Raw genomic sequence first — 13,130 nt, 5'->3', positions numbered from 1 at the left:
ACAAGATAGACAAACACAGAGGGGTGGAAAGGGGAGAAAAAAAAACATAATTGAAAGAGAGAATCTTTGCTTCAGATGATGGTTCCTTGCATGCTTTCCAGACATAAGCTTGTAAATTGGAGTTTTTATTTTGTAGCCTGTTCTCACAACTTTCTCGGAGAAGCAATGTCCCTGCTTCATTAGACTTTGCTTTCAGTCTGTGGCCCGTCTTCGGGCCTCTATAGTTTCAGGACTGTAACACCCACAGTCTTATTGGAGAGAGAGTTAGATGGTTCTTTCTGGAGAGAATTAGCAACAGCTTCCTGAAGCGAGTTAACAGATCCTGGATTGTAATGGTTTTCCTTTAGATGGGTTTTCTGCCAGTTGAGAAACACAGCCTTTCTGGAGAATAATGGAGGGAAGAGAGAAGGGATCTTCTCTCCAAGTTGCCAGGAGTCAAACAGAAACCAAACTGAGAACCTCATTACTCTGCAAACATTCCAGTGGGATCAGATTCAATCACCACCTGTTACTGGGCAAACCTCAGACTTTTGAGCCAATAAATTGGCCACGATCAATCACACCGAGTCCCAGCCAACTTCTGTCATTGATGTCGGACAGTCCACAGCTCCGGTTTGAACAGTGACCACTGCTGCTGTTAAAAGCCTCTGCTTGAATTATAGGCACAAGCCACTGCTTTAAAGACACAGATCCATTAATCACCCATGAAACAAAAATGTAACGGCAAAAATAAAATAAAGGGAAAATAAGACAGGGAAGAAACAGGAAGTACCCGTAAATCATCACAAAGAAAGAAGCCATTCTACAATGCGATACAAACAGGAAGTACCTGTAAATCATCACAAAGAAAGAAGCCATTCTACAATGCGATACATCTAAACCTAAACTTGGGGAAGCAGTGATGCAGAATGGACATCCAGTCACATGTGCATTATAATAACCTACAAGATCCATAGGGACACTTTGATCGATTTCTCCATGGGATCTGTAGAATATGAACTTACCCACGAGTGAGTGGTGGCCCGCCTGGCTGGGGATGATAAACTTACCCTTTAAAAGCCGGCCCACACTGGGACTGGCACTTCTGGTAGTCCCGACTGAGACTGGTTCCCCCTGTTGTCCCGACTGGGACCGTTGAGTTTTAAGCTGAGTTGCGGCCTTTACTTTAAGCAATTAAATAAATGTTATTTAACTTACCATTTCGGGCCTCCAGTGCTTTTGTATGCATCAAGGGCATTAATTAGCGTAAGCGGAGATGAGATACACACAGATTGGGAAAGTTCCTCGTGATTGTCTCTGCCTCGGGTAAATTTAAAGCTGATGGCTTGACCATGATGAATATTAAGACAGATTATTAATAATGTTCAAATTACTGAACAGCGTGATTAAGAAAATTCAAATAATATTGCTGTGATTCCAAAAATACAGACTGAGAGTTGCATATAGAAAGGCGAACAGGTGATTCAAGCTGATACATTGAAGCCCCAGAAAAGCTAACATCTGTGATTAGACGCAAATCCACTGGAAGAAATCGGTCATCGTGAATTACTTCAGCCAATTGACTCACACCGGCTCCAATAGGCTGCAGCAGATTACCTGGTTCAGGAGAAACTGTGTGTCATCATTTAGTAAGGCTAGATTGGGATTGACTTGGAGTTATCTGAATGTCTCCAATTCGACTTTGAGTACTGAGATGAACTAATGATCCAAAGTGAATTGATATTAAAGGCACTTTTGGCCTTTATAACAAAAGAAATAGTGTAGAAAAGTAGCGAAGTGTTGCTGCAACTGTCCAAGGCATTTGTGAGATTGCACCTGGAATGCTGTGAGCAGTTTTGGCCCCCTTATTTGAGCAGGGATGTGCATTGGAGGCAGTTCAAAGGAGATTCACTAGATTGATTCCAGAGATGAGAGGTTTGTCTTTATGAAAAGATATTGGACAGTTTAGGTCTATACTCTCTCGAGTTTGGAAGAATGAGAGGAGATCTAATTGAGGTGATAAAGGGTATTGACAAATTAGACGTAGAGCGGATGCTTCCTCTTGTGCGGCAATCCAAAAAGAGAGGTCATAGTTTTAGGATAAGGGGTCGCAGATTTAAAACAGAGATGAGGAGAAATTACTTTTCGCCAAGAGTCATGAATCTGTGAAATTCACGACCCAGAGAGCGGTGGATACTGGGACATTGAGTAAATTTAAGGAAGAGATAGACAGATTCTTAATTAGTAATGGGTAGAAGGGTTATGGAGAACAGGAAGGAACGTGGAGTTGAGACTGAGAGGGTATCAGCATGATTGTGTTGAAAGAAGACAGAGGGTGGTGGTTGATGGGAAATGTTCAGAATGGAGTTGTTACAAGTGGAGTACCACAAGGATCTGTTCTGGGGCCGTTGCTGTTTGTCATTTTTATCAATGACCTAGAGGAAGGCGCAGAAGGGTGGGTGAGTAAATTTGCAGACAATACTAAAGTTGTCGATAGTGTGGAAGGATGTAGCAGGTTACAGAGGGATATAGATAAGCTGCAGAGCTGGGCTGAGAGGTGGCAAATGGAGTTTAATGTAGAGAAGTGTGAGGTGATTCACTTTGGAAGGAATAACAGGAATGCGGAATATTTGGCTAATGGAAAAGTTCTTGAAAGTGTGGATGAGCAGAGGGATCTAGGTGTCCAGGTACATAGATCCCTGAAAGTTGCCACCCAGGTTGATAGGGTTGTGAAGAAGGCCTATGGAGTGTTGGCCTTTATTGGTAGAGGGCTTGAGTTCCGGAGTCAGAAGGTCATGTTGCAGCTATACAGAACTCTGGTACGGCCGCATTTGGAGTATTGCGTACAGTTCTGGTCACCGCATTATAGGAAGGACGTGGAAGCTTTGGAGCGGGTGCAGAGGAGATTTACCAGGATGTTGCCTGGTATGGAGGGAAAATCTTATGAGGAAAGGCTGATGGACTTGAGGTTGTTTTCGTTGGAGAGAAGAAGGTTAAGAGGAGACTTAATAGAGGCATACAAAATGATCAGGGGGTTGGATAGGATGGACAGTGAGAGCCTTCTCCCGCGGATGGAAATGGCTGGCACGAGGGGACATAGCTTTAAACTGAGGGGTAATAGATATAGGACAGAGGTCAGAGGTAGGTTCTTTACACAAAGAGTAGTGAGGCCGTGGAACAGTAGACCTGCTACAGTAGTGAACTCGCCAACATTGAGGGCATTTAAAAGTTTATTGGATAAACATATGGATGATAATGGCATAGTGTAGGTTAGATGGCTTTTGTTTCGGTGCAACATTGTGGGCTGAAGGGCCTGTACTGCGCTGTATTGTTCTATGTTCTATGTTCTATAACAGAGCGTGCATGAGGGGCTGAATTGACTATACCATTTCCTAGTTCTTATCTTCTTATGTTCACAGAAACCCAGTTGCATTGTGTAAGAAATTAACTAATCTCAGTTGCACATTCAAAGTCTATTGGTATGGAAGCTTGTAAATGCATTGTTCACAACAGCCGCTATTGGCCCACGATATCTAGAGTTTAAACAATACATCACAAAGTATGATATTTGTATGGTTCATCAATTTGCCACTAAACAATAACTGATCAGTGCACATCACCCTTTAACTACCTATCATCACCAGCTCAAGGAAGAAGCAGTGGAACCCATCAAAGCCAACTGTGAGAAATACTGCGAGGGACTGGAACAAAGTGTGGTTAACAATATTCCCATAGAGCAGGCATACAACCGCTTCTGCAAAGCCTTCCACAAAGTTGCCACCAAATCCATCTCTCGAGGATATTGCCAGATGTACACCCCCCTTCCTCAAAGAGTAATGTGCTTCACTTCTTCAACACTATCAGAGAATCCCTACAGTGCAGAAGGAAGCCATTTGGTCGATTGAATCTGCACCGGCCCTCTGAAAGAGCACCTCACCCAGGTCCACTCTCCTGCTCCATTCACGTAACCCCACCCAACCTTTGGACACTTAAGGGGTAATTGATCATGACCAATCCACCTAACCTGCACATCTTTGGACTGTGGGAGGAAGCCGGAGCACCTGGAGGAAACCTATGCAGACATGGGGAGAATGTGCAGACTCCGCACAGACAGTTACTAAAGGCCGTATTGAACCTGCGTCCCTGGCGCTGTGAGGAAGTAGTGCTAACCACTGTGCCACCGTGCCACCCCTACTATTGACCCAGATATAGCTAATCATTTGAAATGTCATTTCCTTGGACTCTGCCAGCACAGCTGGATGAGAAGAGACCGCTAGACACTTGAATTTCACCCATTCCAGCCATAAATGCTGGCAGCTCATATGCCACCTTGGAGCAGGCAAGCAACAACTAACACCAAACCAACTATCTGTGAATGCCAACAAAGAGCTTTTCAAAGGCATGACAATTTCAGATCATACCCTGAACCCTTCACCACATTGAAGTTGTGACAATTGCAGAGCTGGATCATGCGAGATCCAGATCCGGAGCTGGATTATGTGAAATGCCAGATTGTGTGAGGTCCATTTTCTGGAGCCGGGGTGTGTGAGTTGCTGAATTATTTGAGATCCAGGTTATGTGAGATCTGGATTCCGGAGCTGGATAGAGTGAGATCCAGATTCCAGATCTGGATTGCGTGAGACCTAGATTCCGGAGCCGGATTATGTGAGATCCTGGTTCCAGCGCTGGATTGCTTGAAATCTGTATTCCAGAGACGGATTGCATGAGATCCGTATTCCGGTGCTGGATTATGTGAGATCCAGATTCCAGAGCCGGATTGTGTGAGAACCAGATTTCCGAGCCGGATTGTGTAAGATCCAGATTACGGAGCCGGACAGAGAGACTGAGATTCCAGATCTGGATTGCGTGAGGTCCAGATTCCGGAGCCGGATTATGTGAGATCAGTATTCCGGAGCCAGATTGCGTGAGAGGTGGATTGTGTGAGAACCTGCGGGTCGGAGAATCGCCGGGGGCTGGCGTGAATCCCGTCCCCGCCGGTTGCCGAAGTCTCCGGCACCAGAGATTCGGCGGGGGCGGGAATTGCGCCACGCCGGTTGGCGGGCCCCCCCATGCGATTCTCCGGCCCGGATGGGCCGAACTCCCGCCGCTAAAATGCCTGTCCCGCCGGCGTAAATTAAACCACCTACCTTACCGGCGGGACAAGGCGGCGCGGTCGGGCTCCGGGGTCCTGGGGGGCGATCTGGCCCCGGGGGGTGCCCCCATGGTGGCCTGGCCCGCGATCGGGGCCCACTGATCCGCAGGCGGGCCTGTGCCGTGGGGGCACTCTTTCCCTACTCTTTCCCTTCCGCCTCCGCCACGGTCTCCACCATGGCGGAGGCAGAGGAGACTCCCTCCACTGCGCATGCGCGGGAAACTGTCAGCGGCCGCTGACGCTCCCGCGCATGCGCCGCCCGGAGATGTCATTTCCGCGCCAGCTTGCGGGGCACCAAAGGCCTTTTCCGCCAGCTGGCGGGGCGGAAATTCCTCCGGCGCCGACCTAGCCCCTCAATGTTGTGGCTCGGCCCCCAAAGATGCGGAGCATTCTGCACCTTTGGGGCGGCGCGATGCTCGTCTGATTTGCGCTGTTTTGGGCGCCAGTCGGCGGACATCGCGCCGTTTCCGGCGAATTTCGCCCCTGATTCCAGAGCCGGAATGTGTGAGACCCTGATTCCAGAGCCAGATTGTGTGCGATCCGTATTCCAGAGACGGATTGCATGAGATCCGTATTCTGGAGCCGGATTGTGTGAAATCCAGATTCCGGAGCAAGATTCTGTGAGATCCAGATCCAGAGTCTAATTGTATGACATCTGGGTTCCAAAGCCGGATTGCATGAGATCCAGATTCTGGAGCCGGATTCTGAGAGTTCCAGATTCTGGAGCCGGAATGTGTGTGGGATGCTCTGTGTGCATTCTCTAATATCCCTGGAGTGCTGTAGGTAGGACTGTTTGCATTTAGCCTGGATTCTGGGTGTATGAGGCTGGGTGTATCCCTCTGGAGTGCAAGGACCAAATTCTCCATGCGAACTGGTTTAGCTGGGAGCCGGTGAGCTTGAGAGTCGGATTCTGGAGTCCGCTTGTGTGTGTGTGTGGAGGGGGGGGGGGGAGGGGGGGGGGGAGAGCTTTCTGCGCTGGAAATTGCTCTGGGATGATTCTCTCCCGATCGTCCACAGCTCAGGGAATGGAAAAGACACCCTCGCACATAAACTATATTCACAATAAATAAACCTGTGATAATACTGGAATAGGCTAAACCCTAACTCGCTTTGTTTCCAGGATAAGCAGAGAATATTTGGGGAAATACTTCAGCATTTGCTTAAAATCACAGCCCACCTCTTTGTGACATTAAATCGCTGGCTCAACGGTTTATTACATCTAAATAAAGATTAAATTCTGAACTTTATACAATCAGATCAATTTCGCTCCTTTAAATGTATCCGTTCACTCACCTGATGCCACCGTTTGCTTCCAAAAGGCAAATGAATACTATGGTGCTGAAATGCAGCTGCATTTCCTCCCGCCTCGGCAGCCCCCTCACTTCGGCAGATTGGGTGATTTCACCCCCACCCTGGCAGCGGTCAGTCCCAGTGATCGGGGAACTGCCCTCTCTCTCAGAGCAAGCTCCCAGCCATCAGGTCGAACTGACAGGGAGAGGGGGGCGGGGGTGAACTAGCAAAGGGCGCAGGGAGAACAGCCAGCTTTTGTCCAAACCCACTTTAGTCTTCAAGCAGCTGATGGATCAAAAAGACATCATCACATGGCCGGGACAAGCCTCCCAGTGAGATTGGGGAGGGGTGGGTGGGGATCAGCACCGACACACACACACCAAAGGTGCAGGGGGGAGAGGGAGGGACAGAGAGAGAGAGAGATAAGTTGTTAACCCTATCGTTGCCAGCCACTTACACTCTCAGGCATGTCAGTTTCCCTCCCCTCAGCTGATTTCAAAATAAAAGGAACAAGCACACAACAAAAACAGACTAGCAACTCAGGAACAGGAGGAGCAGGCCATTCAGCCGCGCAAACCCGCCCCACCCTCAAAAGGATCAGGGTTGAACAGTCCTCAATTTCCATTTACCCACTTTTACCCCATATCCCTGGATACCCTCGCCCTGCGTGCGACCAAGCAGGTTAATGATCAACCTGCAAAATACTTCCCATACGTCGTTAAGAGCCGGGCGGTTTCCCTGGTCGGTCAGAATCGCGGTGGCTGCAACACAACAGCCTGCCCATGTTAAAAGATTCCATGCACAAGCTCTGGCCTCGGGCTCTGTGACAAGCGTTCACCTCGCCCTGAGGGACTGTTAGAAAGGAGAGCGAGAGTGCTGCCCTTATCTGGCAAAACGCCAATCGATCTTGGTCTTGTAAGTTCCAGTTGGCATTTTAAACACCTCAGTCAGCTAACTCCCCCAATCTCTGAAACTTAAAAGGAATGCAAGTAAAGTTTGTGCATCCTGTGCTCATAATTTGGTCATTTGAACCCCAATTCATTGATGCTCCTTAATGCACCTCTTAATAAGCAGCTTTAACAAACAAACAAACAAAGCTTTAGGAGTAGGAGAGTCGGTCATCGAATCTCTACAGTGCTGAAGGAAGCCATTCAGCCCATGGAGTCTGCACTGACCCTCCGAAAAAGCACTCTACCGTGGGCCAATCCACCCTATCCCCATAACTCCACCTAACCTCTGGGCACGAAGCAGCAATTCATTATGGCCAATCCCCTAGCTACATTCGTGTACCTCTAGAAAGGGAAAATGGGTGTCCACAGGCCCCATTGAGGCCTTCCCTGCCCGTTGAGCATCGCAGGGGTTGGATGCTTTAATTGATCCCTTTAATTGCACTCTCATTTGATGTTTTTTTAAGTTTCCGTTCATTTTTGTTACTTTCGGGCATTGTCCCTAAAAGAAGCGGCTTTTTTGCTTTGCCTCTAAGTTTGTTTCCTTCTATTTCATAGAATTTTTTTCATAGAATTTACAGTGCAGAAGGAGGCTATTCGGCCCATCGAGTCTGCACCGGCTCTTGGAAAGAGCACCCTGCCCAAGCCCACACCCCCACCCTATCCCCATAACCCAGTAACCCCGCCCAACACTAAAGGCAATTTTGGACACTAAGGGCAATTTATCATGGCCAATCCACCTAACCTGCACATCTTTGGACTGTGGGAGGAAAACGGAGCACCCGGAGGTATCCCACGCACACACGGGGAGAACGTGCAGACTCCGCACAGACAGTGACCCAAGCCGGGAATCGAACCTGGGACCCTGGAGCTGTGAAGCCACAGTGCTAATCACTATGCTACCATGCTGCCCTCCACACAGAAAGTCACCTGATTTGGAATTGAACCCGGGTCCCTGGCTCTGTGAGACAGCAGTGCTAACCACTGGGCCATCGTTCCACCCCACGGGTCTGCTCCACCCTTCAGTAAAATCGTGACTGATCTGATTGCAACTTCAACTCCACATTCCTGCCGACCCCTGGTAACCTTTGGCCCCCTTATTAATCAAAAATCTATCCAGCTCTGCCTTAAAAATACTCAAAGACTCTGCTTCCACTGCCTTTTGAGGAAGAGAGTTCCAGAGACTCATGAGCCTCTTAGAGAAAAATAAATTCTCTTCATCTGTATTTTAAATAGGCGATCCCTTATTTTTAATCCATGACCCTGAGTACTAAATTCTTCCACCAAAGAGGAAACACCCAAACTTACTGCTAAAATCCACCCACTTCCCTCCCACACTGTCAGCCCTCCTGGATTCCAAACTCTGTAATTCCCTCCGTACATCTCTCCACCTCTCACCCTCACTCTCTTCCTTGATGACGAAGGTGAGCAACGTTTCTGGAATTCCTGGAACAGTCCCGTTACTCGGCATTCTATCCCCCATCCTGGGTCTGAACTGCCCGGGCCACCAGTTGTCCCAGATTTCTCCCCTTTGCCTTTAAAAAAATCTAAGCATGCACTGACGCTGGCTCGCATGATAATGATGAAGCAACCTGAATGTCAGGAGTTGTCCAACTTTGGCAGTTGGCCGTGAAAGGTTGTGGGGGATGTCCAAAGTGTGTGTGGGGGGGAGTTTGACCAGTAGATGTCCAGCAAGGGATGGGTACCGTGTTAGCAGCAGTCAGTGACAGTGGTAACGGTCTCTGACTCGATTCGGGGTGGGTCGCGGGTGTTGTGAGTTTTAAATTTAAGCCTGACTCCTGAGAAGCATCTTGAACCATTTTATTGCATTAAAGATGGTATGTAAATCTAAGCTAGTGTTGTTTTTGCACAGACTAGTAAATGAGCCAGTTCTGAGGATTGATGAGTGGTCCCCTGTTTACTAATAACGGACCTCCTTGGAATAGAATCCATAGAATCCCTACAGTGCATAAGGAGACCATTCGGCCCATCAAGCCTGGCATCGACCCTCTGAAAGAGCACTCGACTTAGGGGTCAATACCTCGCCCTATTCCCATAACCCCATAATCCCATATAACCTGCACATCTTTGGACAGTGGGAGGAAACCCACGCAGACACGGGGAGGATGTGCAAACTCCTCAGAGTCACCCAAAGCCGGAATCGAAACGGGGTCCCTGGTGCTACGAGGCAGCAGTGTTGGGGCGGCATGGTGGCGCAGTGTTTAGCATTGCTGCCTAAGGCACTGCGGACCCAGGCTCGATCCCGGCCCCAGGTCACTGTCCGTGAGGAGTGTAGCGCACACAGACTCACGAGAGACGAATAGAGATGAAGTCGATGAGGCTTTATTAAGCGTGACTTGTTCCCCGCAGTTCAGCAACAGACTGGCCTGCGGGGGAGAACTCCTGGTTCTTATACTCCGCTTTCAGGGCGGAGCTAGGGATCAACAGCCAACACGGACCCGGCAATCTGTCAGCCAATGACATCACGGCTTCACAGTCCCACATGACCCCTAATGCATACTACCGCAAGGAGTTTGCACATTCTCCCTTTGCCTGAGTGGGTCTCACCCCCACAACCCAAAGATTGTGTGGGGTAGGTGAGTTGGCCACGCTAAATTGCCCCTCAATTGGAAAATAATTTTTGTGTACTCTAAATTTATTTCAAAAAGTGAGGCAGCAGTGCTAACCACTTAATTCCTTTTCGTTCATCAGTTGAATGTTATTTTAAAAATGCTCTTTTATTTTCCCCAGAGGGACCACAGTGCTGTTTTGATGTCACTGGGGTTTAATCGTGTTTCCAACATGCTCGGCTTCCAGTCCCACAAAGGTGTCCCCATTCTGAAATTATTCAACATCACTGCAGGAAGCAAATCAGCCGAAAAAACTAAAACAAGATCAGAATATACCAGTCACTGCTGCTCTAAAGAGACTAAGGAAACATTAATCCAGCAATCTATAGTATATTTAAACAAGGACATCAGCCCACCGGCATTGCACACCAGACACGGTTGCAAAATAATCAAAATGAGATAGCCAGTTATTTAATGCTGTGTGCTTCTAATCCGGACCCCAAACTGACAACCACTTTAGAATTTACCAAGTAGGGCAGCATAGTGGAACAGTGGTTAGCACTGCTGCCTCACAGCGCCAGGGACACGGGTCCGATTCAGACCTTGGGCGACTCTCTGTGTGGAGTTTGCAGTTTATAGAACATAGAACATAGAACAATACAGCGCAGTACAGGCCCTTCGGCCCACGATGTTGCACCGAAACAAAAGCCATCTAACCTACACTATGCCATTATCATCCATATGTTTATCCAATAAACTTTTAAATGCCCTCAATGTTGGCGAGTTCACTACTGTAGCAGGTAGGGCATTCCACGGCCTCACTACTCTTTGCGTAAAGAACCTACCTCTGACCTCTGTCCTATATCTATTACCCCTCAGTTTAAAGTTATGTCCCCTCGTGCCAGCCATATCCATCCGCGGGAGAAGGCTCTCACTGTCCACCCTATCCAACCCACTGATCATTTTGTATGCCTCTATTAAGTCTCCTCTTAACCTTCTTCTCTCCAACGAAAACAACCTCAAGTCCATCAGCCTTTCCTCATAAGATTTTCCCTCCATACCAGGCAACATCCTGGTAAATCTCCTCTGCACCCGCTCCAAAGCCTCCACGTCCTTCCTATAATGCGGTGACCAGAACTGTACGCAATACTCCATATGCGGCCGTACCAGAGTTCTGTACAGCTGCAACATGACCTCCCGACTCCGGAACTCAATCCCTCTACCAATAAAGGCCAACACTCCATAGGCCTTCTTCACAATCCTATCAACCTGGGTGGCAACTTTCAGGGATCTATGTACATGGACACCTAGATCCCTCTGCTCATCCACACTTTCAAGAACTTTAACATTAGCCAAATATTCCGCATTCCTGTTATTCCTTCCAAAGTGAATCACCTCACACTTCTCTACATTAAACTCCATTTGCCACCTCTCAGCCTAGCTCTGCAGCTTATCTATATCCCTCTGTAACCTGCTACATCCTTCCACACTATCGACAACACCACCGACTTTAGTATCGTCTGCAAATTTACTCACCCACCCTTCTGCGCCTTCCTCTAGGTCATTGATAAAAATGACAAACAGCAACGGCCCCAGAACAGATCCTTGTGGTACTCCACTTGTGACTGTACTCCATTCTGAACATTTCCCATCAACCACCACCCTCTGTCTTCTTTCAGCTAGCCAATTTCTGATCCACATCTCTAAATCACCCTCAATCCCCAGCCTCCGTATTTTTTGCAATAGCCTACCGTGGGGAACCTTATCAAACGCTTTGCTGAAATCCATATACACCACATCAACTGCTCTACCCTCGTCTACCTGTTCAGTCACCTTCTCAAAGAACTCAATAAGGTTTGTGAGGCATGACCTACCCTTCAGAAAGCCATGCTGACTATCCCTGATCATATTATTCCTATCTAGATGATTATAAATCTTGTCTCTTATAATCCCCTCCAAGACTTTACCCACTACAGACGTGAGGCTCACCGGTCTATAGTTGCCGGGGTTGTCTCTGCTCCCCTTTTTGAACAAAGGGACCACATTTGCTGTCCTCCAGTCCTCTGGCACTATTCCTGTAGCCAATGATGACATAAAAATCAAAGCCAAAGGTCCAGCAATCTCTTCCCTGGCCTCCCAGAGAATCCTAGGATAAATCCCATCAGGTCCCGGGGACTTATCTATTTTCAGCCTGTCCAGAATTGCCAACACCTCTTCCCTACGTACCTCAATGCCATCTATTCTATTAGCCTGGGGCTCAGCATTCTCCTCCACAACATTATCTTTTTCCTGAGTGAATACTGACGAAAAATACTCATTTAGTATCTCGCCTATCTCTTCAGACTCCACACACAATTTCCCATCCCTGTCCTTGACTGGTCCTACTCTTTCCCTAGTCATTCGCTTATTCCTGACATACCTATAGAAAGCTTTTGGGTTTTCCTTGATCCTTCCTGCCAAATACTTCTCATGTCCCCTCCTTGCTCGTCTTAGCTCTCTCTTTAGATCCTTCCTCGCTACCTTGTAACTATCCATCGCCCCAACCGAAACTTCACACCTCATCTTCACATAGGCCTCCTTCTTCCTCTTAACAAGAGATTCCACTTCCTTGGTAAACCACGGTTCCCTCGCTCGACGCCTTCCTCCCTGTCTGACCGGTACATACTTATCAAGAACACGCAGTAGCTGATCCTTGAACAAGCCCCACTTATCCAGTGTGCCCAACACTTGCAGCCTACTTCTCCACCTTATCCCCCCCAAGTCACGTCTAATGGCATCATAATTGCCCTTCCCCCAGCTATAACTCTTGCCCTGCGGTGTATACTTATCCCTTTCCATCATTAACGTAAACGTCACCGAATTGTGGTCACTGTCCCCAAAGTGCTCTCCTACCTCCAAATCCAACACCTGGCCTGGTTCATTACCCAAAACCAAATCCAACGTGGCCTCGCCTCTTGTTGGCCTGTCAACATATTGTTTCAGGAAACCCTCCTGCACACACTGTACAAAAACGACCCATCTATTGTACTCGAACTATATCTTTTCCAGTCAATATTTGGAAAGTTAAAGTCTCCCATAATAACTACCCTGTTACTTTCGCTCTTATCCAGAATCATCTTCGCCATCCTTTCCTCTACATCCCTAGAACTATTAGGAGGCCTATAAAAAACTCCCAACAGGGTGACCTCTCCT

At 47.9% G+C, this 13,130-nt stretch overlaps 1 protein-coding gene across 2 annotated transcripts in view; it reads right to left on the bottom strand.

The window, feature by feature from the left end:
* The window catches only part of LOC140420875 (glycine receptor subunit alpha-4-like), a 168,458-nt gene extending 161,718 nt beyond the window's left edge, over positions 1–6,740 (bottom strand). For both annotated transcript variants that reach the window (XM_072504974.1, XM_072504975.1), the window contains exon 1: positions 6,425–6,740. In XM_072504974.1, the coding sequence (XP_072361075.1) occupies positions 6,425–6,486 (62 nt within the window). In that variant the 5' untranslated portion in view covers positions 6,487–6,740. The remainder of the gene's footprint in view (positions 1–6,424) is intronic.
* Between the last annotated feature and the right edge of the window lie 6,390 nt (positions 6,741–13,130).

The sequence above is a fragment of the Scyliorhinus torazame genome, chromosome 5 (genome assembly GCF_047496885.1).
Source record: "Scyliorhinus torazame isolate Kashiwa2021f chromosome 5, sScyTor2.1, whole genome shotgun sequence".
NCBI classification, from domain to species: Eukaryota; Metazoa; Chordata; class Chondrichthyes; order Carcharhiniformes; family Scyliorhinidae; genus Scyliorhinus; species Scyliorhinus torazame.
The sequence above is the reverse complement of the archived record's forward strand: the minus strand, read 5'-3'. Positions and strand labels throughout refer to the sequence as shown.